The 26,151-nt window shown below is 42.5% G+C and overlaps 1 protein-coding gene across 2 annotated transcripts in view; it reads left to right on the top strand.

The window, feature by feature from the left end:
* Nucleotides 1-26,151, top strand: part of KDM4A (lysine demethylase 4A) — a 2,334,711-nt gene that overhangs the window by 436,688 nt on the left and 1,871,872 nt on the right. For both annotated transcript variants that reach the window (XM_044085421.1, XM_044085420.1), the window contains exon 8: nucleotides 9,518-9,655. In XM_044085421.1, coding sequence (XP_043941356.1) covers nucleotides 9,518-9,655 — 138 coding nt within the window. The remainder of the gene's footprint in view (nucleotides 1-9,517; nucleotides 9,656-26,151) is intronic.

Here is a 26,151-nt window from a genome sequence, read left to right as displayed (position 1 = left end):
TTGCAGGCAAAGAAATATTCAGATATATCCATACATGGACGATTGTCTAATTCAGGCAGAAAACCAGGCCATTCTTCTAAAATATCTGGCGTTTGTAAAAAGACTTCTAACATGTCTAGGGTACACCATAAACAAAAAGAAATCTCAACTGGTACCCTCTCAACAAATTACATTCCTGGGTGCAAGCTTGAATACAACTGCCCAGATGGCTTTCCCTTACGCCAGAAAAGCCAGTTCATTTGGTGACTTACTTCAGACAGATGGCCACAAAAACCCTGCTATCTGCAAGGCAAATACTGCAAGCCTTGGGGTTCATGGCCTCATGCATTCTTCTAATTCCACATGCAAGACTGCATATGAGGAAACTTCAGTGGTACTTAAAAAGTTTATGGAGTCAACATTGTCACAGTCTGGAAACAGTGATTCCTATTGTACCTTGCCTGCGCCTAGAGTTCCTATGGTGGGCAGAGGCCTGCCACCAAAACAAGGGACTGCCATTCACACCACCCCCTGCCACCCAAACTCTAACTACAGACGCGACAGACTATGCATGGGGGGCTCATCTGGCAGGGAAGTGCATTCAGGGCAAATGGAGTCCAAATCAAATGCACCTTCATATCAATCAAAAAGAAATGCTAGCTGTACAGAATGCACTGACAGGCTTCAAGGACTACCTTCATCCAGGACAATTACTGATAAAGACGGTCAACACCACGGTTATGTGGTACATAAACAAGTGGGGGGGAGGTACACATTCCTACCCCCTCTGCAGACTAGCCATGGCATTGTGGAACACTGCCTTGAGCTACCAAGTACAACTACAAGCTCAATTCCTGCTAGGAAAGCAGAATGTTCTGGCAGACGAACTAAGCAGAAATCTCATGGACCCTCATGAATGGAAACTGGATCCATGGATTTTCAACATGTTAACACGCAAATGGGGGGAGCCCAGACATAGATCTTTTTGCCTCATCCCAAAACTACCAGTTGGACAAATGTTGCATAAGAACCATCACAAAAAAGCCTGGAAAGTGGATGCTCGGTCCTTCAGCTGGAAAAAACTATCAGTCTATGCCTTTCCCCCTCTGCCTTTGCTCACCAAAGTTCTACTAAAAGTCAAACAGGACAAACCAAAAATTATTTTGATTGCTCCAGACTGGCCCCGCCAACACTGGTACCCTCTCCAGCGCAGTGTCTCACACATTTCTCTGTGGCACCTGCCTCAGACACCTTCCTTACTGTCTCAGCAGGCAAACCAAATTCTACACCCTCAGCTCCAAACTTTGAACCTTGTAGCTTGGCTAATCACTTAAATTCACCCTTAGCATCCCTCAGCAAACCTGTGATAGATGTCATTTTGGAGGCGATAAGACCTAGTACTAGAAAATGTTATGCTGACAAATGGAAAAGATTTTGTGCCTGGAATCAATCTCAAGGGATGAGCACAGCAGTGCCTAATTTACCTCAGATTTTGCAATACTTAACTGAGATGCTTCACAAGGGACTGTCTTTTTCTTCCATAAAAATCCATGCCTCAGCCATTTCAGCTCATTACAACACAGACCCACCCTCCCCTCTTCTCTCATCCTCTTCTAAAGCAGTATCTCAGAGGGGCCAGAAAGTTAAGACCACCCAGGAGAGCTCCAACTCCTGCCTGGGACCTTTAACTTTGTATTGGAGAAACTCACTCTGCCTCCTTTCGAGCCAGCTGCAACTGCAGACTTAAAATTTATTTCATGGAAAACAGCCTTCCTTTTAGCAATCGCTTCAGCTAGAAGGATATCTGAATTACAGACCCTTATGGCAGTGGAGTCTTTCATGCGAACAGAGTGTCACTCAGGACCAATCCGTCATTCATGCCCAAGGTGGTATTCAGTTTCGCTCTTAATCAGTCCATTCATTTGCCAACTTTCTTTCCCAATCCACAGAACAGGGGAGAGCGGATTCTGCATTCATTGGATGTGCACAGACAACTTAGATTCTACTTGGACAGGACTAAAGCTCGAAGAAAATCTGAACAACTGCTAGTAGCATTTGCTGTGGGGGCAGAGGGGAAGGCTATTTCAAAGCAAACCGTTTCTAAATGGATAAGCTATTGTATTCATTTTGGTTATAAGCACCATGGAAAACCTATCCCTCAGAGGATCAGATCTCATTCCACCAGGGCTGCATCTACTTCAGCAGCCTTTCTCAGAGGTGTTCCAACCAGGGATATTCTTTAAGCTGCTACCTGGAGATCAGTTCATACTTTCACCAAGCATGATCACTTACCAATTTTCTCTAATTCCAGAGCTGGCTTTGCCACTGCTGTTTTGCAGGGCTTTATAGCTGGTCCTAATGCTGTATAAATCCATCCTCCCAACCTTAGCTTTGGGAATCTACCCAAATGTAATGACTGCAACACACTATGTCAGTAGGAGCTCTGTATGTCTACACCACACATGATGTCAGTAGGAGCTCTGTATGTCTACACCACACATGATGTCAGTAGGAGCTCTGTATGTCTACACCACACATGATGTCAGTAGGAGCTCAGCATGTCTATACCACACATAAAAGTCAGTAGGAGCTCTGTATGTCTACACCATACATGATGTCAGTAGGAGTTCTGTATGTCTATACCACACATGATTCAGTAGGAGCGCTGTATGTATACAGCACGCATGATATCAGTAGGAGCTCTGTGTGTTTGTACCACACATGATGCAAGTAGGAGCGCTGTATGTTTGCACCACACGTGATTTCAGTAGGAGCTCTGTATGTCTACATCACACATAAAAGTCAGTAGGAGCTCTGTATGTCTATACCACACACGATGTTAGTAGGAGCTCTGTACGGCTATATCACACATGATGTCAGTAGGGGCTATGTATGTATACAGCACACATGATGACAGTAGGAGCTCTGTATGTATATACCACACATGATGTCAGTAGGAGCTCTATATGTACAACACACATGATGTCAGTAGGAGCTCTGTATGTCTACACCACACATGATGTCAGTATGACCTCTGTATATATCCAGAGCACATGATGTAAGTAGGAGCTCTCTTTGTCTGCACTACACAGGATGTCAGTAGGAGCTCTGTCTGTCCATACCACACATGATATCAGTAGGAGATCTGTATGATTACACCACACATGATGTCAGTAGGAGCTCTGTACGTCTATATCACACATGATGTCAGTAGGAGCTATGTATGTATACAACAGACATGATGTCAGTAGGCGCTCTGTATGTCTACACCACAAGTGATGTCAGTACGACCTCTGTATGTATACAGAGCACATGATGTAAGTAGGAGCTCTGTATGTGTGCACTACACAGGATGTCATCAGTAGGAGCTCCGTATGTCTATACCACACATGATATCAGTAGGCGCTCTGTATGTCTATATCACACATGATGTCAGTAGGAGATATGTAGGAGCTCTGTATGTATACAACACATATATCAGTAGGAGCTCTGTGTGTCTGATCACACGATGTCAGGAGAAGCTGTGTGTGTCTACACCGCACATGATGTCAGTGGGAACTATGTATGTCTGTACCACACATGATGTCAGTAGGAACTCTGTATGTATTACACACATGATATCAGTAGGAGATCTGTGTGTCTGTGCCACACTTGATGTCCGTAGGAGCTTTGTATATCTATACACTAGAGCATTGATTATCTGAAAGTCAGTTATCCGAAATGTCAATTATCTGAAAGCAGCCTTCCTTAGAGTTGCGCCATTGTGTCTGTATGTGTCTTTCCCACCACGTGGAATTTAACATTCGTTGCTGCTAAGTTGATAGCTCCTCCCCACTTTTCCATTGGTTGTGCCCACAGAGTAACAATTTCCATTTGTTGGACTAATTCAGACATTTCCTGTGTAGCTCCCTAGAAGTGATGGCTGCCACTGAGATAATTTGCCAAATAGTAAGTTAAAATGTCCTGTTAGATTTACTTTTGTAGAGCAAGGTGTATAGCTAGCTTTTGGGTGACTGTCTTGGGAGATTAACAAGTTCACTGCTTATGTGTTTGGTTTAACGTGTAGTAGGGGATACGACCCTTTTTTGTAGGTTAATTTCTTTAATCACAGTTTTAAGCATTTTTTTCAAATGTGTAATAGAAATGCTTTTTCCATGTGGTTTTGGAGTGGACCCAGAGGCATTGTTACTGAAGAGGACCAGGACCTTTCTCACTTGCCCGCATGTTTTGCTTTGCCTCTGTTAGATCCACTATTCCATTGGAAGGAGGCTGTTGTCAGTCTTGTTACTTGGAATGGGTATAGCCAAATTTAATGAATTGCTTGTCCATAGTTCATGGTAATATGGTATTAACCTGTCTTGTGCATTAGCCAGTGAGAATTGTTGAATTACACAGTAAAATTAGCCGACTCAAGTCCGACTTCAGACCAGTGATGAGTGGACTTACCACATGGTTCAGTCCTGGGTCCTCTCCTGTTCGGCATCTACTTCTCTGAAGTGCAGGCCAACACTGAAGGTCTTTGGCTATCAAAGTTCGCAGATGACTGCAAACTGAGAGCCATAATAGAATCACCTAATGATGTAGACATTCTACAAAAGGGCCTCACAGAGACAGATGCTTGGTGTCAAAGTCATGGCCTCAAGCTCAATACCAAGAAGTGCATTGTCATCTCTTTTGGGAAAAACTCTGTACCCATGAACTACCACATAGGCGGTAGCTCACTAAACACTGAAAGTGTGAAACGAGACCTCAGGACACAGGTGGACAGTAGTCTCTCCTTTGATAACCACATCGCCACAGTAGTCAGGAAATCCTTCTACGTGGCACACCTCATCACAAAAGAGTTCTCCTCTAGAAAAAAGGAGGTCATTGTTCCTCTCTACTCATCCCTCATCAGACCCATTATAGAGTACAATGCCCCGTTTGGCATGTATCTCACAAGACACCTACAACAGTTGGAAAGGCTACAGAAATACCTCACTAAGAGGATTACTGACCTCAAAGAGATGGCATACGCAGACCGTATCAAAAAACTCCAGCTCTGCTCCATCACATATCGCCTACTCAGAGGTGAGCATTGCCTAACATACAAAGCTATGTCAAACCCAGAGCTGTTGGACATGCTACACTTAAAGAAATCCCAATCTCTCTGAACCACACGCTCCAGGGAACTAAACCTTATCACCACAACAAACAGAACATGCTGGAGGGATAGATTCCTGTCCCAGAGACTTCCCACACTCTGGAACAAACTACCCATTCATGTCAAACAAAGCTCCTCATTGGCCCTCTTTAAGAAAAATCTTGACAACTGGATGGGAAATGGAAAATTCACACTGGGGATCACTTCTGTGGCACTGCTTGACAGGGGCATTGGAAAATAATTTTCTTGGGTGGTGAAAGCCAGGGAACTTTTTTGGCTAGGCTCATACCTCTCAACCTGGAAACATCAAAAATCTGGACAAGGCCCATGAAAAATAGGTACATATCTGTAGGCCCATGAAAAATAGGTACAAATCTGTACGCTGTTTAACAAAAAATGTGCATACATAAGTATGTAACCCCACCCACTCCAATGGAATTGTGGGATACCAACTTTCAAACGGAAACTGAAGAACAGACAACCAAAATATGGCACCAGAGTCCCCCTGCAGCCATTCCAATGTCCCATTACCTGGCTATTTCACCCCATTTGCCATAAACACTAATGTGTGCATACTGCTTTACTTCTACAGTGATTGTTTGGATTTTATTTTACACTTTACAGCACAATGCCCTAACACTAATAGACATCTGCTAAACAAAGCAATACCGTCTCACAATGAAAATAGACTTGGCGTTAAAACTTCTCTGCCCTTGAAACTCACATTCATTAAAACACCATTGAAACCCACACCACATCCAAAGAAAATGCATCTGGCCAGTGGTGGATAAAGATTACCTTTGGGCTGTTTTCAAATCATTGGCCCCTTGCACACAAAACAAGAAACATACATGTTCTTTGATACACCTTCCTGACTTTATTAAATTATATTCCTTGTATAATACAACACACTTGTTAGACAGAGTGCATTTTAAATTTATTATTTGAACATTTTTCAGTATGCAATAAAACAAAATGCATGAAACAATAATGACAAAACTGCCCAGTTCAGAACATTTCCATCATAAAATTCTACTTCCACGCACACACGATATATATCTATATCTATATATATATATATATATATATATATATATATATATATATATATATATATATATATATATATAGAATGACAGTAGTGTAAGCCATAGGCATCTTGCACAGCTTCTTGCACTTATTTTCAATTTAAGTTTTTTTTTTTTTTTGGGGGGAGGGGGGGGACAAAAGGCCAAAAACCAGGGACACATTTTAAACAACATTGCTAGTATAATTTTGGAAAGTTGCTAGAATAAAATATTGTGTTACTTCCATGCTTTTCACTGGCAAGTCTTGAACCCAGTACCCTGTGCACTACAGTCAGCAACATACCACTATGCCAAATCAGCAGTTTGTTTCCTGAAGGATAGGAAGATTGAAACTTAAATGGCTATCATTTAGTGAATTCAGTTCTCACTTCTCACCATAGTTCTCAACCTCTTAGCACAAAAAACCTGAACAAAGCCAGTAATGGGGGAATACATAATTCAGTTCTCACTTCACACCATAGCTCTCCACTCTTAGCACAAAAAAACCTGGACAAAGCCAATAATGGGAGAATACAGCCCCAAAATAGGGACAAATTTCAAATACTGATCTTATAAACTTAGAAAATTCCTAGAATAAAAGGTTTTGTTGCCATTTATTTTCTGAAGAATATGAAGTCTGAAATTCAAATGCCTGTCATTATTTAATGAAGTCAACCTTCAGTGATTTGTCACAAAAATCCTGAGAACCACAGATTTTATGAGAAACAGATCAAAAATATGGCAGAAATTCACAAGTGGTGGTGGCTAGGGACATTAGGTTCTTTTTACCCTATACCAGCCGGAAATGTGTGCAGAGCTCAATTCCGATAGGCTGGTAGCACCGATGGTGCTGATGTCATCAGTTGAAACGGCACGAAAATGTAAAACAAAGTGGAAAAAAATAAAAAATGAAGGGGTGGCACCCCATTATTTGGACCCCAAAACTCAGTAAAAACTGAGTAATTTGGGATGGTTGGGAGGAATGGCTAGGCTTATATAGGCCCCAGGGCCGATTGCCTACTTACCTACCTATGAACCTAAGAAACATTGAGATAAAATTACTGTTGCAAAGGTTGTCCAACAATGTCTTGTTTTGCAAAGCTAACAGCTAAGTTATTAATCAGTTTTGTCAACTCTCTCAGGGGTGCAGAGTTAGGGTTTCAAGTCTTAAACTTTACAATGTCCAGTGAGCAATTTTTAACTGTCCAAGTGCCATAAATTAGTGACTGTATAACATTTCATTCCAGTCACAAGAAATAGGAGAACATTGATGCTGTGACTTAACGTATAAGACATACTGTTCTGCAGCCATGGTGGGAAAATAAACTATTTAATAATGGTCTACAAATGTTTTTTATCCGGTTCAATTATATGTTTGATTATCCAAACTACCGTAGGTCCCAATTAGTTTAGATAATTGACTCTCTACTACCACACGTGATGTCAGTAGGAGTTTTGTAGGTCTATGCCACACATGTCAGTGGAAGCTCTGTATGTCTATATCACACATGATGGCAATCCTCTTTTCCTGAGAGCAGAACCTTTGTAATCAGCTGTCCAGTCTTAATTATTAGTTTATGGTAGGCTTCAAAGTCATGTAGCTTGCTTGTTAACATGTGGTACTGTGTCAAATATCTCGATAATGTGTAGTATTACTCTTCTGCTTTGGATGTTCATTTGTAAAACTCCAGATTTGACTAAAGTGTCTTTTCCAATTAATGTGAAATCAAGCAACCTTAAATCCTGTGACCCCAGGCCTTTAGCTCATTAACACTTAGTAGCACTTACTGGCGTGACTCAGCAACTATCTGCACTACCAAGTCCCTGAGAGCTACTAGGAACGCACAACACGAATGAGTCACCTACTCGAATACTTGTTGATGTGTTAAGTTTGAGCAATTCTGTTAATCCTCATACATGCATTCATTCATTTGCAAGCTGTATTTGTGTGTATTGAAAGTAAGGATATACAATCTAAAAAAATCAAAACACGAGGCAAAACTGATTTGTTGTACTTCCTCTGCCTACCAGTTACATTCTATAAATTCATGGCCACTGATGATAAATAACATATCCACACTGCAGTTATTGATGAAACTTTGAAAAGTGAAGGATGCCTTAATTTGAACAGCAGTTTTTTATAAGATGCATTATGCTCTGTATGTGGGGGCTGACAGCTTTTCTGTGTTCTGATGAACCAACAGACCTGGCAGCCCACTCAACTAGCCTCATCTGGTCTCAACTGACAAATCAAGTTGTGTGTTTCATGCATTTTGTAATATATTAACAATGCTGGGGATGCAGACAAGTGAATGGGTTAATAATTGTAATCAAGTGCTTGTAGGTCTGCACAGTGAGCATCTGATGAGGCATGTTTTTCTGGGCTACCCTTAAGCCTGAGTCTCACTGACCATTTTGGTTACAAAAAAGTGATTACTTCTAATGTTCCTTTGTTTATTTCCTCTCCCTTTTTTGCAGCTCATCCTGATTCTAGCTTTTATTCACACATTCTTGTCATTTTTTTATCACTAAAATCTTCAGTGTACCCATATCTAGATATGCAGTAGACACTGTTCCTTAAGAGTCCATTTTTTTAAATATTCTGCTAACTGATATCAACAGTTGTATATTACTGCTAATATCTCTATTACAGAATGTGGTAATTGGGAATATGTTTCAAGATTCCTAAAAGATGCCGAAAACACTATAGAATGAAAAGACCATAAAATGTGAAAGCAGGTGAGGGGAAATTTGCAATATTCTTCTTCTGGCTTTTTCCCGGTTAGGGGTCGCTACAGCGGATCACCTTGTCCGTTTTTGATTGGCAGTGGAATTTTACGGTGTCGAGTTGCCAACCCGGCACCCAACCTTCCACAGAAGGCACACACACGCACACCTAGGGCCAATTTAGAGTGTCCAATCCACCTGCAGCATGTCTTTGGGATGTGGGAGGAAACTGGAGCACCCGGAGGAAACCCACTCGACCACAGGGAGGACATGCAGACTCCGCACAGAAGGCACCCCAGCTGAGGATCGAACCGGAGAGCCTCTTGCTGTGAGGCGGCAATGCTAACCACTGCACCACCGATTAATCTGCTTAATCAAGGTTACAGAAAAGAACAGGTTAAGGATTCACATCCAAACTAATACAGTTACCAAGTTAAGGAAAAACTGGGTTTTGAGAGAAGGAAATAGTAAGGGATCAACTGATTTAAGCAGGAGAGGAAGAGCAAGGGCAGACTTTAGAGTTAAGCAGATGAGTGTGGAAAATGATTGTGGATACCCTAGGCAAGACATTTGAATCTGTGTTGCATGATTTTATTTTCAGGTCACACAGGAAGCTGGAGAATTCATGATCACGTTTCCTTATGGTTACCATGCTGGCTTCAACCATGGATTTAACCTTGCAGAATCAACTAATTTTGCCACACTTCGGTGGATAGAGTATGGAAAACAGGCTGTTTTGGTATGTACTACTGCTTTTTTCAGTGATCTTGTCTTTCTTGTTCATAGAATGAAAATCAAGAAAGATTTGAACACATTTATGTAGATGCTGTCTGTCTGTATTGAAGATGTTCTTCATTCCCACTGCCTTAGTGGCAGTTGGGTAATTCATATGGTAATCCAGTACTTGCCAGCTTTCAAAAGCTCAGACTCCCCTCTGCCTCTCTTCTTGTGACAGGCAGTTGGCTGAGCATATCCTAAGAGGGAAAAGCCTGCAGCTGTCAAAGGAAGTAAGTGTTCATTCTTTTTGTGCTATCCAACGAACAAAGTCCTCTAACTCTTCACAGAATTTTTCTATTTTACTGCTCAGATAAGTCACATTTGGGGAACCCTTTTTCTTAATTGTATTAGACTTATTATTCTTTTTCTGTATTAATGTTTATTTAATAAAATTGTATTTATTTTAATATTTTAATTCGGTCAGTGTTTACAGTAATTCCAGTGGGAATTTTTGTTTGTAGTAGTGTTCTTTTGGCTTTTAGCTTTGACAAATAGCCTAGTGCATACCTATGAACCTAAGGACCACTGGGACCTTGTTTTTTCTGTTACTCAGGAAACTTTCAGTATTTCTGTCAGAATTGCAGTGTGTATTTGTGCTGTTAGACACTAAGGACTGTCTAGTGCAATCAGAACTGGGAATTAATCTTGCCTGGCTTTACTGTTGTCACTTTGCTTTATTTTCATGTTTTAACAGGAAAAATATTAAAGAATTTGGATTGTTTTTAGTATTTATACATTATTTACTATAAGTATGCCTCTGTTATGTGTGTTTTTAACATCTGATCATGATTTTACTGCAAATTAATTTATTTGAATGAACTGTGTAGATTTTATTCTCCCTCTGACACTTCTAATCAGCACAAATGCATTATGTGAGAGATGCATCTATGTCCAGAACCTAGAATGTAGGCTGTCTCACTCACCAGTCAGTTCATCTGATACTAAGCAGGTCGTCAGCTTGCACACCTCACCTCCTGCACCTACCAAACCAACAGTACATAAACCTACATATGCGGAGGTCCTTACCAGAAGCTTACATAAACATCAGAGACCTCCCAAACTCAAACACAAGCACTATTCATGCAATACGTCCTCTGCAGAACATGGTACACATAATATATCACACACCAGTGTCTCACCAGTCAAGCCCTTAAGGCATAATACAAAAACAAACATTTTTGTTACAGGAGACTCAATTGTGAGACGCACAGATTTCCTTCTCACCAGGCTAGATAAGGAAAAAGTCATGGTCAGCTGTCTGTCAGGTGCAAGAATAAGCAAGATCACATGTGCACTCATGTCTGTCAACAACAGGCACTGTTATGACTCAAGTCAAAAACAAAACAGGTCTTCTCCTGCACAGTGTAAGGCAGAAAAGAACTTCGCCCTTTTCGAGCGACTACTCTACTTTTGCCCACAACTTGTAAAAACAAAACAGGTCTTCCCCTGCACAGCGTAAGGCAGAAAAGAACTTCGCCCTTTTCGAGCGACTACTCTACTTTTGCCCACAACCTGTAAAAACAAAACAGGTCTTCCCCTGCACAGCGTAAGGCAGAAAAGAACTTCGCCCTTTTGCGACTACTCTACTTTTGCCCACAACCTGTAAAACAAAACAGGTCTTCCCCTGCACAGCGTAAGGCAGAAAAGAACTTGCCCTTTTCGGCGACTACTCTACTTTTGCCCACAACCTGTAAAACAAAACAGGTCTTCCCTGCACAGCGTAAGGCAGAAAAGAACTTCGCCCTTTTCGAGCGACTACTCTACTTTTGCCCACAACCTGTAAAAACAAAACAGGTCTTCCCCTGCACAGCGTAAGGCAGAAAAGAACTTCGCCCTTTTCGAGCGACTACTCTACTTTTGCCCATAACCTGTAAAAACAAAACAGGTCTTAAGGCAGAAAAGAACTTCGCCCTTTTCGAGCGACTACTCTACTTTTGCCCACAACCTGTAAAAACAAAACAGGTCATTATCAGGTCATTATAGTATAGACTTTAAAGTAAAGTATTATTTAAGGGTCCTCAGCACTAGCACAAATCTCCCTAGGCTTACCCAAACAAAAAATCCAAGCTTGTTTGCATGTACTCCACTTAAACTACAGAACACACTCTAAAACTAAGGCAAACTGCTATAAAATTGTAAAAACAAGCTCCCAAAGCATAGGCATTGAACCTGGTGTTTGTTTAGATGAGATTACTCACCTGCAAGTTAATTATTCAGGAGTTACATCTTGAAACCTGGGCTCTAGTGGCTTAGTGTAAACCCCCCACCCCCATTCTATCCCTGTTACAAAGGTTTGAAATAACCCTTGTCTGGTGCCTTTAATTTCAAATTCCTAGTGCTGTAGGACCTTGTTACCGGCCTTTACTTCCTGAGGTATGTATTAAGCTGTTATTCATTGTTCCTAATAGACTGTTAAATGTATTTAAGTTGAATTGTGTGATTTAATAGTAACTGATGTAACTCTTTTTTGCTACATAGCTACATAATGCAGTATTGAATGGCATGAATATTGTAGCTACTTGTTTCTTTAAAGCTAAGTTGTGTCTCTATAGCTAAATGTGTTTGGTAACCAGACTTTAGTATGACAAGCTCTTTGCAGAGCTGTTCATTAGAGTGAAAATTGAGAGCCTTCTGTATATTTTTTGAGAAGCAGGATATTCAACATTCAACATTCTTTGACTCTCAGTCATAAGGCACTGTTGCAGTAAAATGCTAATGTGTTATAATGATTTATGCTATATGTAAAGATATGTGAAGATTTTGCTAACATAGTTTAGGAGTTTCCTCGGGTAGTCTAATGTTGTTTAAGCTACACAGCTGCTTCTGACTGCCTCTGAAATCAAGCTCTCTCTCTATCCCTCCCAGGTCTTCCCCTGCACAGCGTAAGGCAGAAAAGATCAAACGGAATATGACACCACCCAGGAAGCTTATCATACTAACTCTTTTTCCCCTCCTACTTGTCCCTTACCTAGCTACACTATATGAAACCTGGTCTTACATAGGCTTCCACCACCCAGGCTACCAAACCAACCCCTCCCCCATAATTAACAACAGAGGCCATGACTCAACTCCCTACTCACCCACCTTGTTAGAACTCGAACGCTATGTAATTATCAAACCTACCAATATTAGGCCAAATGATAAACATTACTACAAACTTGTACTCAAAGCCCTCAAATTCATTACCACTCTGAATCACAGACTAGCCACAGATGGTGATATCCACCCCAACCCTGGCCCTTCCCCTCCACTCAATTGTAATTCCACCCTATCCTCCCCTCCACTTCTCAATCTAAACTCTAGACCCTTTAACTCTCTTCTGACCTGTCATCTAAACATCAGAAGTGTAAACAATAAGATTCACAACCTACATGCCCTTTTAGCTACTTGTTCCCCAGACCTACTATGTCTCACAGAAACCTGGCTTAAACCAAGTACGAAAGACACACAGATAATCCCACCAGGGTATGATATACTAAGAGCAGACCGAATAACTTCGTAAAGGTGGCGGTGTAGCCATACTCTACAAAAATACATTACAAATCTCCCTTGCCTCTCCACAACCCCTCCTAACAAACAATGCCAAAATTCTACTTGTAAAACTTCAACCAAACAAACATAAAAGCATAAATATAGCATGTATTTACATCCCCCCAGGCAACAATAATAACAAAACCTTAGAGGACTTTCTCCACTGGTTAACTCAAACTCACCCCCAGGAATCCATAGTGTTAGGTGACTTCAACATCGATTGGAATTCCTTCTCATCTAGCTCCCCATCTAGCAACATAAATCTACATGGCTTTTCTCAGCTCATATCCACTCCTACCAGACTAGGTAAACCCCAAAACTAAGACAGCATCCTGGACTGGATCCTTACTAATAAAGATCCTGACCAGTACTCAGCAGGTACTCACCCAGAGGACATGAGTGATCACTTACTCACCTATGTTATCAAATTCAAGAAAATCACCCCCCCTTCTTACAACCATAAAAAAATCAGGAACAATAATAAATTCAACGCCTCCATTTTTCAAACTGAACTTAAAGCCCACAACTGGACAATACTCAAGTCTCTTCCTCTTGAAAAGGCAGTTATCTACTTCAACACCACCTTCCTCAAGATTCTAGATTCCCATGCTCCAATACGGTCCATTAGAACTAAAACCAAAACCGCACCATGGCTCTCTAAGGAAACAAAATCCAAAATCCTATCTAGAAACAAGATGTGGGTCACATGGCGTACCTCTAAAGACCCACACTCCCACCAAACCTTCCGGCAACTTAGAAATGAAACTAAAAGAATGATCTTAAATGATAAAGAAAACTTCTTCCTCCACCTCCAACACAAACACCTTAATAATCCACAAAAATTCTGAGCAGGCTTAAACAAGCTCCTGCACCCAGGCCGGGCAACCACCCCCACTCCAACAACTTGCAAACAACAGTGCCCTGTAAACATTGCTAAAACATTCAATAGTTTCTTCACAGAAACTATACAATCCCTGGCCACACAATTCAAACAAACAACCAGCCCACTCCACTACCCATGCCAGCAGAATACTACAACTACATCAGATCATCTATTTACCTTCGATCCAGTACCCGTATCCTTTATAACGTCTCTTCTTAAAAAACTAAAACCCACTAAGCTAGCAGCTGACCTTCTCCCAGCTGAGTTTCTGCAAAAAGCAGCTGAGGCCATTTCCGATCCCGTCTCCATAATCATAAACCGTACCTTGTCAGAAGCCTTCATCCCCTCCATATGGAAAATGTCCCACATTATTCCTCTCCTTAAAGGTGGTAGCTCACTAGAGCTAACCAACTACAGACCTATAGCTATACTCTCACCCCTGGCCAAAATTATGGAAAAGTGTGTCCACAAACAACTGATGGAACACCTCACCAAAAATAAAATTCTAGCCAACTCCCAACATGGCTTCAGGCCAAATCACAGTACCACATCAGCCCTACTATCCTTTTCTAATACCATCAATAACTTCAGAAACAATAATAAACTATCATCTGCTCTTTTCTTAGACCTCTCCAAGGCCTTTGATATGGTGAACCACATTCAACTCCTCCATACATTAAAAAACTATCACTCAGCAATTCCACGCTGAAATGGTTCCAATCCTACCTGTCCAATAGGCAACAGGCTGTTCTATGGCAGGACAAATTATCTACATGCCTACCTGTTACACTTGGAGTTCCCCAAGGATGTATTCTTGGCCCTCTTCTCTTCACCATCTTTGTTAATGACCTGCCCACAATCACCCTCCCATGCCACATGCATTCAATATGCAGATGATTCGACTATCATCAGCACTGCCTCCAACCTGGCAGACCTCACTGCTTCAACCCAAGACACCTTCAGCCTAATAGAAAAATGGTTCTCAAGTCGACAACTAGTTCTCAACCCCAACAAAACAAAACTACTTACTTTCTCACCCACTAATAAGACTCTTCCCCCCACCTTCTCTATTACATCCTCCAATGGAGTCACTATATCACCAGAAGCTCACACAAAGCTATTAGGTGTTACCATTGATAACTCCCTTAAATTTGACACCCATTTCAATCTTACCATCAAAACCGTCAATAAAAGCTTGGCTCTCTCTATAAAGTAAAACACTTTCTCACTCCTCACGCTAAAATTACAATTGCCAGCACACACCTACTATCAACTCTTTTCTATGCCTCCCCCCTCTTTACAAACCTAAACAAGACAACCCTTAACAAACTTGCTTCTTGTTACAATCACATAGCTAGATTTGCCACAAATTCCACCTTTAGAACGCACCACTGCACTAACTTGAAGCAGCTAGGGTGGTTAGAGTTTTCCAGCCAACTCCATTTCAACCAACTCAAAACGGCTCACCAGATACTTTATCACCCAGAGAAAACACCATCTCTGAAAAACATCATTCACCCCTATATTAACCTGCAATCTTTACGCTCTTCCAATAAGATCTTAGCTCAAACTACCAAAGCCAATAATTCTGCTGGGGATTCTCTATTCTCAAACTTTGTAGGTAAAATTGTGGAACTCCCTACCGACCATGCTCACCTCAGAACCCTCACTCCTACAATTCAAAAAAAAGCTTAAACCCCATCTCAATACTCTCTGGCAATGTCCCTGTTCCAAACCTGATTAACCACTATCATTTACCCTTCTCTTACCTCACTATCCTTAACCGCTTTTTAACAAGGCGCCTCGCCTTTGTAACTGACCTATGTTTTTTTTTTATATGCTATTGTTTTTTTTTTCCCAAGATGTGATGTATCTTTATATTGTATTTAGAACTCAACTATCTTCCTTTTTTTGCATTAACAATGTTCATATGTCTGTTATGTACCTGGAGCTTTTCTCCCCGGGCCTCCGCTGAAAATGGACATGTATCCAGTCGGACTCTCCCGGTTAACAAATGTAAAATAAATAAATAAATAAATAAGTCATAGTCCATGTTGGTGTGAACGACTTGAGACATACCTTACTGGACTATATGAAGGGGGACATGAATGAGCTTTCTGATTGTGTCTCTGGAGGTATGTCCCTAGTCTTAAGCAGCATTTTACCTTTGCCTAGGATGATACCTCAGTACAAACAAAAAATGATTGACTTCAACAATTGGCTTAGTTTCAGGTGTCATTCAAAGGGGATCCAGTATCTGTCAGCGTGGGACAACATGGTCGACAGACCTCGATGCTTTGCCAGAGATGGTCTGCATCTGTCACCAATGGGATTTCAGTTACCGGCTAAGGCTCTTGCCAGCCCATAGTACCTTTTTTAGGCAATGTCACAAGAACAAAATTCTTGATGTAAAAATACCCTCTAAAAAAACCTCAGGGTTATGCTGCCAAACTCTAGGAGTGTAAACAAGAAACCGCACTCGCTGGAAGCAGTCCTCATCTTGGAAGATGCTGACATTTGTGCAGTCACTGAGACCTGGTTTAAGGCTGCTGAGAGCACCCCAGCTATATCAGGTTACATTTCCTTCCACATGTTCAGACCACAAACTTGAAAGCATGAGAACTAAAGGAGGTGGTGTAGCAATACTCATTAAAGATAAATGCACCTCTAGATTGGTTAAACAGCACAATTCCCTTGAATTACTTCAGGGGCAGTTGACTGTAGGCAAGACCCCTCTTCAGGTCATTCCCAGCTGTAGGACCCCTCCGTGAATCAGGGTGTCCACTCAGCCTACTTGGATCTACTTGAGTCAGTCAGTATACAGCCATACACCTTGGTTTTGGGTGACTTTAGTTCCATCCATTGACTAGGTAAATTATACTTGTTCTAACTCACTTGCCCAAAGGTTCCTAGACTTTGTTAATTCCAATGCCCTGGTTGGCACACCCACAAGGGGTTATAATATCCTGGATGTTCTTCGTGTTTCACTGTTGCAGTCAACACATTTGGATTATCCTGCCACGGGTAGCCCTCATTCAGCCCGAATACCAGAGACTTAGTATTTCTGCGTTGGTTGCTGTCGCTCCAGGACTGACATCAGGTAGTCGGTGGTATAAAATCAGTCAGCCAACGCCATTACATCAGTCTTTCTTGCCGAGGAGCCCGAAGCAGAAGCAGTTCGCACGAGTGCCATTCTTTTTCGTTCCGAATTGAAGTTGAAGTCCTCTAAAGCTAAGTACCCCCATTGGGATCCTTTTTTCTTGCTCTAATCGATGTCAGAAAAAGTTAACAATTGTCTCGCCTGTGGAAAGCAATTACCACACCGAGACTTCCATTCTTACTGTGTTACCTGTTTAGGCCCAGACCACGATGTCCCCCACTGTTGCTTTTGTGCTTTGTTCAATGCCAGAACTGTACGTCATCGGGCCCTTATTGTAGCTAGATATTTTTGCTCTCAATCCTCGAATTCCGATATGGCTTCAGTAAGCCATTCGGGTACCAATCTTCCTAAAAAACATAAGGATAAAGACAGAGGCAGACCGCACAGGTCCAAATCTGCTGACGACACTTCCGCTAAGCTAGTCAGTTCACCGGTCCTCAGTGAGGTACTTTCGCAGCCCCTGATGCCCGCTTCTGTGGATGTTCTTCGTGTTTCACTGTTGCAGTCATTACATTTGGGTTATCTGCTTGCAGATAGCCCTCAGCCGGCCTGATTATCAAAGTCTTGGGTCCTGCGTCAGTTGCTGTCTCTTCTTCCATGACGGCAGGTAGTCAGGGGTATAAAGCATGCAGCCAATGCCATTACATTGCCGTGCGGTGCCTGAAGCAGAAGCAGTTTAAGTGCCTGTTGGCTGACTCTTGAAATTTTTGTTTTTGAGTTTCAGAACCGAAGTCTTCAACTAAAGCTAAGTACCCCGTTGGGGAAACTTTTTCTTGCTCCTTACCGATGTCAGTAAAAGTTAATAATTGCTTTACTTGTGGAAAGCAAATACCTCACAAAGATTTTCATTTGTACTGTATTCCTTGCCTAGGCCCTGACCACAACGTACCTTGCTGTCAGTTTTGTGCTGTGTTTAAACAGCACACTATCTGTCGTCAGTATATTTTTGCTTCTAAATATTTTGTTTCTCGGTTTAATTATCCAGAAATGTCGTCTGTTAACCTTCCGACTACCGGATTCTGAAAAAATGCAAAGATAAAGACAGAGACAGGCTGCCGAGGTCCGAAGCAACCGACAACGTTTCTCCTAAGCCAGTCGCCAGTTCGCTGGTACTCAGTGAGGCGCTTTCGCAGCCCCTGATACCCACTACTTCTGACTCGCAGACCTCTACTGAGACCCATTCGGAGTCCGGTATGCCGCGAAATGCTTCAGCTGTGGAACCTGTGGATGTCTCTGCCTTGGATGGGTCCAGAGCTGCTGTGCAGGCACCGGCTTCTGGGGTTGTATTCAGGCGTACGGATTTGCATATTAAACCGACGCCTCCTTCATTTAGGCCAAAATCTTGAACCATGCCTAAGAAACTGACACCCAGGCCGCATGCTCAGGCCTCCATGCCTAAAAAAACAAATGATCAGAATGGCTGAAGATCTTATCACTCTAATCAGGGGAAGCCAACCTCCCCCTTCTAAGAGACCTAGGACTGAAGTTATTTATGAATCTTCTGAACAGGATTCTGATTTTTCAGATTCTTCTGACAATCTGGATTTGCCCTTATCTACTTATGAGGATTCTGATGCAGAGGACTCTATTTCCTCTGCTTCCCCTCCAGAGGATTTTCTTTTGGTGAAACCTTACATACTCTACAGGAGCATTTCCACTGGGAAAACCAGGATTTTTTCTGATTCAAAAAAGAGGCTTAGGGATTTCTTACTCCCGCCTCAGCATAGGCCTTTAGCTATACCTCCTGTACTAGACATTGTTGATGCTTTCTCAGAATCTAGTTTTGCCCCTAATTCTTTACCTCCTGCTCCCAGTAAACCTGACCGATATTACAGGGTTCCTGAGTCTCACAAGTTCCTTTTTAAAAATCCTATTGCGGATCCAAAGACTCTTTCACAGGGACCCAAAGGCATTAAGACTATAACTAAAAATCCTACCCCCTCAGATAGAGACTCCAGGGCACTGGATAGATGGGGTAAGAAAGTTTACACTTCTGCAACCTTGGCCATTAGGGCGTTAAACTGCCAGTTTCATATGTTAAACGTATCAACAACATGTTACTGGATTGCTTAAACAGAAAATTATGTTTATTCCTGACTGCGCTGAAAATAAAGAATCACAGGATTTAATGCATTCTGCTGAACAGGTTGGAAAACATACTTTGCATTGTGGATTTGATTTATTTAGAGGCCTCTTGCAGGGCTGCTGTTACTGGATCTGTGCTCAGAAGGCATGCTTGGCTTAAGGAGCAATCCTTGCATGATCATGTTAAAGCTAAATTGTTGGATACTTCCTTAAATCAGGACCGCCTGTTTGGCAACAAGGCTGAGGAAGTTCTTAAAAAGATGGAAGATGAAGCTAAATCTATGCAGACTGTTAAATATTTCTTACAAGTTCAGCCTCCTAGATTTAGTAGGCACTGGCCCTCTTAAAATTGGTCCTTTTCAGCCTCTTCCAGGTCTTCTCAAGCCAAACCCAGGTACAGCAGAAACCCCAGGTTTCAGTCCCAAGGGACACACAAGACTAGGCAGTGGGGGGTTTCCGCACCTAAACCTGGGAGCAGCAAGACTCCCCCCTGTGGAAAACCGTCTCAATGACTTGCTTTTAAGACTCCCAAGCACTTCCCAACTGAATGCTCCTTTAGGTGGAAAGATTGGTTTGCAGGCCAAAAACTGGGAACTCATTACCCAGGACAAATGGGTTTTAAATATAGTGTCCCAAGGATACAGATTTCATTTCCACACATTAACAACACCAAGTGGGTGGCCAGATCTACCCCCAAATCAGTGGGCAGAGGCCCAAAATCAGGTTTTCTCTCTTAAATATGGGGGCTATTCAGTTGGTACCAGAAGAGGAAAAGGGACAAGGTTTTTGTTTGAGACTTTTCCTGGTACCCAGAAAAGGCAATACATGGCGTCCTGTCCTGGACCTTTCTATTCTAAACACCTTTCTGGTGATTCCAAAGTTCAAATGCTAACTCTTCAGCTGCTTCCTGTGCTAGGCAAGGATGCATGGTTGGCAACACTAGACTTAAAAGAAGCATACCTGCACATCCCTAACAGAGAGTCTTGCAAAAGATACATACGCTTCAAAGCAGGCTACATGCAGTTCTCTGCACTGCCCTTTGGCTTGTCTACTGGGCCCAGGGTATTCACAAAGTGTCTAGCTCCAGTCATTGCAGGCAAAGAAATATTCAAATATACCCATACCTGGAAGATTGTCTAATTCAGGCAGAAAGCAAGGACATACTTTTGAATCATCGGGCCTTTGTACAAAGGGTTCTAACTTGTCTGGGGTACACCATAAACGAAAAGAAATCACACCTGGTACCCTGTCAACAAATTATATTCCTGGGAGCAAGCTTGAATACAACTTCCCACATGGTTTACCTCACGCCAGAGAAACAAATTCATTTGACAACCTACTTCAAACAAGTGGCCACAAAAACCCTGCTTGTCTGCAAGATGAATACTGCAAGCCTTGGGGTTCATGGCCTCCTGCATTCTTCTAATTCCATATGCAAGTCTGCATATGAGGAAACTACAGAGATATCTAAAAAGCCTATGGTGTCAACATTCTCAGGATCTAGAAGCAATGATTCCTATCATACCTTGCCTACGCCTAGAATTCCTTTGGTGGGCAGAGGCTTGCCATCAAAACAAGGGACTACCTCTCACACCACCCCCTGCCGCCCAAAACCTAACAACAGACACATCAGACTATGTATGGGGGGCTCATCTGGCAGGGAAGTGCATTCACGGCAAATGGAACCCAAGTCAAATGCACCTGCATATCAATCAAAAAGAAATGTTAGCTGTACAGAATGCTCTGCCAGCCTTCAAGGAACACATTCTTCCAGGACAACTTATGGTAAAGACGGACAGCACCACTGTTATGTGGTACATAAACAAGCAGGGGGGGTACACATTCTTACCCCCTCTGCAGACTAGCCATAGCATTGTGTAACACAGCCTTGAGCTACCAAGTGCACCTACAAGCTCAATTCCTGCCAGGAAAATTAAATACACGGGCAGACGGACTAAGCAGAAACCTCATGGACCCACATTATTGGAAACTGGAACCAAGGATTTTCAACATGTTGTCAGGCAAATGGGGGAGCCCAGATATAGACCTGTTTGCCTCTCCCCAGAACTACCAGTTGGACAAATTTTGCACAAGGACTCCCCACAAGCATGCCTGGAAAGTGGATGCTGTGTCCTTCAGCTGGAAAAACCTATCAGTCTATGCCTTCCCCCTCTGCCTCTGCTTTCCAAAGTACTACTAAAAATCAAACAGGACAAACCAAGGATGATTTTGATTGTTCCAGACTGGCCACGCCAACACTGGTACCCCCCCCTCCTGCGCAGTGTCTCATGGTTATCCCCATGACACCTGCGTCATACTCCTTCCCTGTTGTCTCAGCAGGAGAGTCAGATTCTGCACCCTCAGCTTTTAACACTGAACCTTGCAGCCTGGCTTATTACATATTATACCATGATCCCCCCAAAACGTGCACGCTGATTGGCCAGCGTGCCCATTGTAAATCGAGTTATACTAATGGAAAAAAGGTCCGGTCGCCCGGACTTTTTTCCATTAGTATAACTCGATTTTTTAAAACACTGTCTCGCTATGTTAAATGGGTTTAACATAGCGAGACAGCTTTAAAAACAGCGGAGCTCCGTTGCTTATTTTAAGCTGTCTCATATTAAACCCATTTAACATAGCGGTACAATTTTACAAAACAACGGAGAAAGCAAGATCTCCGTTGCTTTTTCATGTTCGCTATGTTAAATGAGTTTAACATGGCGAGACAGTTTTAAAATAAGCAACGGAGATGTCCGTTGCTTATTTTAAAACTGTCTCGCTATGTTAAACTAAAAAAAAAGCAACAGAGATCTTGCTTTCTCCGTTGCTTTGCCAACTCTGATGTACTGCGCAGGCGCAGTACATCAGAACTACGCGGATGCCAGACATCTGCGGAAGGGCAGTAAACAGGCATTATACTATGCCATTATTTAAGAAAAGTAATAGTTTCTTTTCTTAAATAATGTCATGGTATAATAGCAATAACCCACTTTTGGGTGTGGGTAATGCTAAATTTACCCACGCTTCGCTTTGTTTGGTCCCTCGGCTCGCCCTCGGGACCAAACCACGCCAACCGGTAATTAGCATTACACACCCATCGGTTATTGCTATAATCTCTTCTCTACCATCCCTCAGTAAACCTGTGATGGATATCATTTTAGAGGCAAGAAGGCCTAGTACTAGAAAATCTTCTGCTGAAAAATAGAAAAGATTCTGTGCCTGTAACCAGTCTCAAGGGATGAGTACAGCAGCGCCCAATTTACCTAAGATTTTACAATGCTTAACTGAGATGCTTCACAAGGGGCCAGTCTTTTTCCTCCATTAAAATCCACGCCTCAGCCATTTCAGCTCATTATAACACAGAACCTCCCCTCTTCTCTTATCCACTGCTCAAGCAGTTACTCAGAGGGGCCAGAAATTTGAGAACACCCAGGAGAGCTCCAACCACAGCCTGGGACCTTAACTTTGCTTTGGAGAAACTCTCTACCTCCTTTCGAGCCAGCTGCTACTGCAGACTTAAAATTTCTTTCTTGGAAAACAGCTTTCCTTTTAGCAGTCAATTCAGCTAGACGGGTATCTGAATTACAAACCATTATGGCAGTAGAGCCTTTCATCATCTTTCTTGTGGACATTGTGTCCCTCAGAACCAATTTATCCTTCATGCTCAAGGTGGTGTCCAGTGTGGCTCTTAATTAGTCTATTCATTTGCCAACCTTCTTTCCCAACCCACAGAACAAAGGGGAACAGATGCTGCATACCTTAGATGTGCACAGGCAACTTAAATTCTACTTGGACAGGACTAAACCTCAAAGGGAAATCTGAACAGCTGCTGGTGGCATTTGCTGCAGGGGCAGAGGGGAAGGCTATTTCAAAGCAAACCCTTTCTAAATGGATAGGCCTTTGCATAAATTTCTGCTATAAGCACCATGGAAAACCTATCCCCCAGGAGATCAGACCTCACTCCACTAGGGCTGCATCTACCTCTACAGCCTTTCTCAAAGGTGTCACTACCAGGGACATCCTAGAAGCTGCTACCTGGAGTTCTGTGCATACTTTCACCAAGCATTATCATTTGTCAGTTTTCTCTAAATCCAGAGCTGGCTTTGCCACTGCAGTCTTGCAGGGGTCTTATAGCTGGTCCTAATGCTATCTAAATTTCTCCTCCCAACCATAGCTTCGGGAATCTACCCAAATGTAATGACTGCAACAGTGAAACACGAAGAACATAGTACAGTTGTGTACACTTATCCTAATGTAGATGTTCGAGTGTATTCACTGTTGCAGTCCTGGTTACCCTCCCTCCAGCCCCCTAACTTCTTTTGGCTGTACCTCTAATTTCCTTTACTATGCTTAAAAGCCTTTTTGGTGTATTTGCTTTTTTGTTGGAGGTATATAATTGTACTTTTAATTGCTCCCCATTAGGGGAGCACCTGACATCTGGGGCAAGAAAAACTGATGTAATGGCATCGGCTACATGTTTTATACCTCTGACGACCTGACGTCATGGAAGAAGGGACAGCAACTGACGCAGGACCCAAGACTTTGTTAATCAGGCTGACTGAGGGCTACCTGCAAGCAGATAACCCAAATGTAATGACTGCAACAATGAATACACTCGAACATGTACATTTATGGTAAGTGTACACAACTGTACTTTTTGATTCCTTAGAGACATCTTGCAGGGCTGCTGTCACTGGGTCTGTACTTAGAAGGCATGCTTGGCTTAAGGAGCAAACTTTGCCAGATCATGTTAAAGCTAAATTACTGGATACTCCCTTAAACCAAGACCGCCTGTTTGGCAACAAAGCAGTAGTAGTACTTAAAAAGATGGAGGAAAAAGCTAAATCTATGCAAACTGTTAAAGATTTCATGCAAGTACAGCCTCCCAGATTTAGTAGGCACTGGCCTTCTAAGAATTGGTACTTTCCTGTCTCTTCCAAGCTTTCTCAGTCCAAACCCAGGACCAGCAGACCACCCAGGCTTCAGTCTCAAGGTACTCACAGGCCTAAGCTGTAGGGGGCTCCCGCTTCCAAAGCTGGAAGTGGTAAGACACCCCCCTATACTAAACTGTCACAATGACTTAACCTTAAACCTTTCAAGCCCTAATGAACTGGCTGTTCCTTTAGGGTGAAAGATCTCCCTGCATGCAAAAAACTGGAACTCATTACCCAAGACAAATGGGTTCTAAATATAGTTTCCCAGGGATACAGATTCCACTTCCACTCCTTACCAACCCCAAAAGGTTGGCCAGACCTACCCCCAAATCAGTGGGCAGAAGCTCAACAGCAGGTTCTCAATCTTCTAAGTGTCAGGGCTATTCAACCTGTTCCAGAAGAGGAATGGGGACAGGGTTTTTACTCAAGACTTTTTTCCTGGTACCCAGAAAAGACAATTCCTGGTGTCCTATCCTGGACCTGTCTATCCTAAACACCTTTTTGGTAATCCCAGAATTCAAAATGCTAACTCTTCAGCTGCTTCCCATGCTAGGCAAAAATTCCTGGTTGGCAACACTGGATTTAAAGGAAGCTTACCTGCACATCCCAATAAGGGAATCTTGCAGAAAATACCTACGCTTCAGAGCAGGCTGCATGCACTGTCAGTTCTCTGCACTGCCCTTTGTGAATACCCTGGGTGCAGTAGATAAGCCAAAGTGCCTAGCTCAATTCATTGCATTCTGCAGGCAAAGAAATATTCAAATATACCCATACCTGGACGATTGTTTAATTCGGGCAGAAAGCCAGGACATACTATTAAATCATCTGGCATTTGTAAAGAAACTGCTAACGTCACTGGGGTACACAATAAACGAAAAGAAATCTCACCTAGTACCCTGCCAACAAATTGTTTTCCTGGGAGCAAGCTTGAATACAACTTCCCAGATGGCCTATATCATGCCAGATAAACAAGTTTATTTGACAGCTTACTTCAAACTACTGGCCACAAAGACCCAGCTATCTGGAAGGAAAATACTGCATGCTCTGGGGTTCATGGCATCTTGCATTCTACTAATTCCATATGCAAGACTGCATATGAGGAAACTACAGTGGTGTCTAAAAAGCCTATGGTGTCAACATTCTCAGGACCTGGAATCAATGATTCCCATCACTCCTTGTATAAAGACAGAGTTCCTTTGGTGGACAGAGGCCTGCCACCACAACAAGGGACTGCCATTCACTCTACCCCCTGCCGCCCAAACCCTAACAACAAACGCATCAGACTATGCTTGGGGGGGGCTCACTTGGCAGGGCAGTGCATTCAGGGCAAATGGAACCAGAGTCAAATGCACCTGCATATCAATCAAAAAGAAATGTTAGCTGTACAGAATTCTCTGACAGCCTTCAAGGACCACATTCTTCCAGTATAATTATTTGTAACGACGGGCAGCACCACTGTTATGTTGTACATAAACAAACAGGGGGGAACCCACTCATACCCCCTCCGCAGACTAGCCATGGCTCTGTGGAACACAGCCTTGAGCTACCAAGTGCACCTACAAGCTCAATTCCTGCCATGCTAGCTAAATACACTGGCAGAAGACCTAAGCTGAAATCTCATGGACCCACACGAGTGGAAACTGGAACCAAAGATATTCAACATTCTGAGAAACAAATGGGGGGAGCCCAGAGATAGACATGTTTGTCTCCCCTCAGAACTACCAATTGGACAAATTCTGCACAAGGACTCCCCACAGGCAAGCTTGGAAAGTGGATGCCCTGTCCTTTACCTGGGAAAGCCTCTCAGTTTATGCCTTTCCCCCTCTGCCTCTCCTCTCAAAAGTTTTACTAAAGATCAAACAGTA

Source organism: Protopterus annectens, chromosome 10.part0 (assembly GCF_019279795.1).
Source record: "Protopterus annectens isolate FY-2018-M chromosome 10.part0, PAN1.0, whole genome shotgun sequence".
NCBI classification, from domain to species: Eukaryota; Metazoa; Chordata; order Ceratodontiformes; family Protopteridae; genus Protopterus; species Protopterus annectens.
Note: the sequence above shows the minus strand (reverse complement) of the source record. Positions and strands in the feature narration are given on the sequence as shown.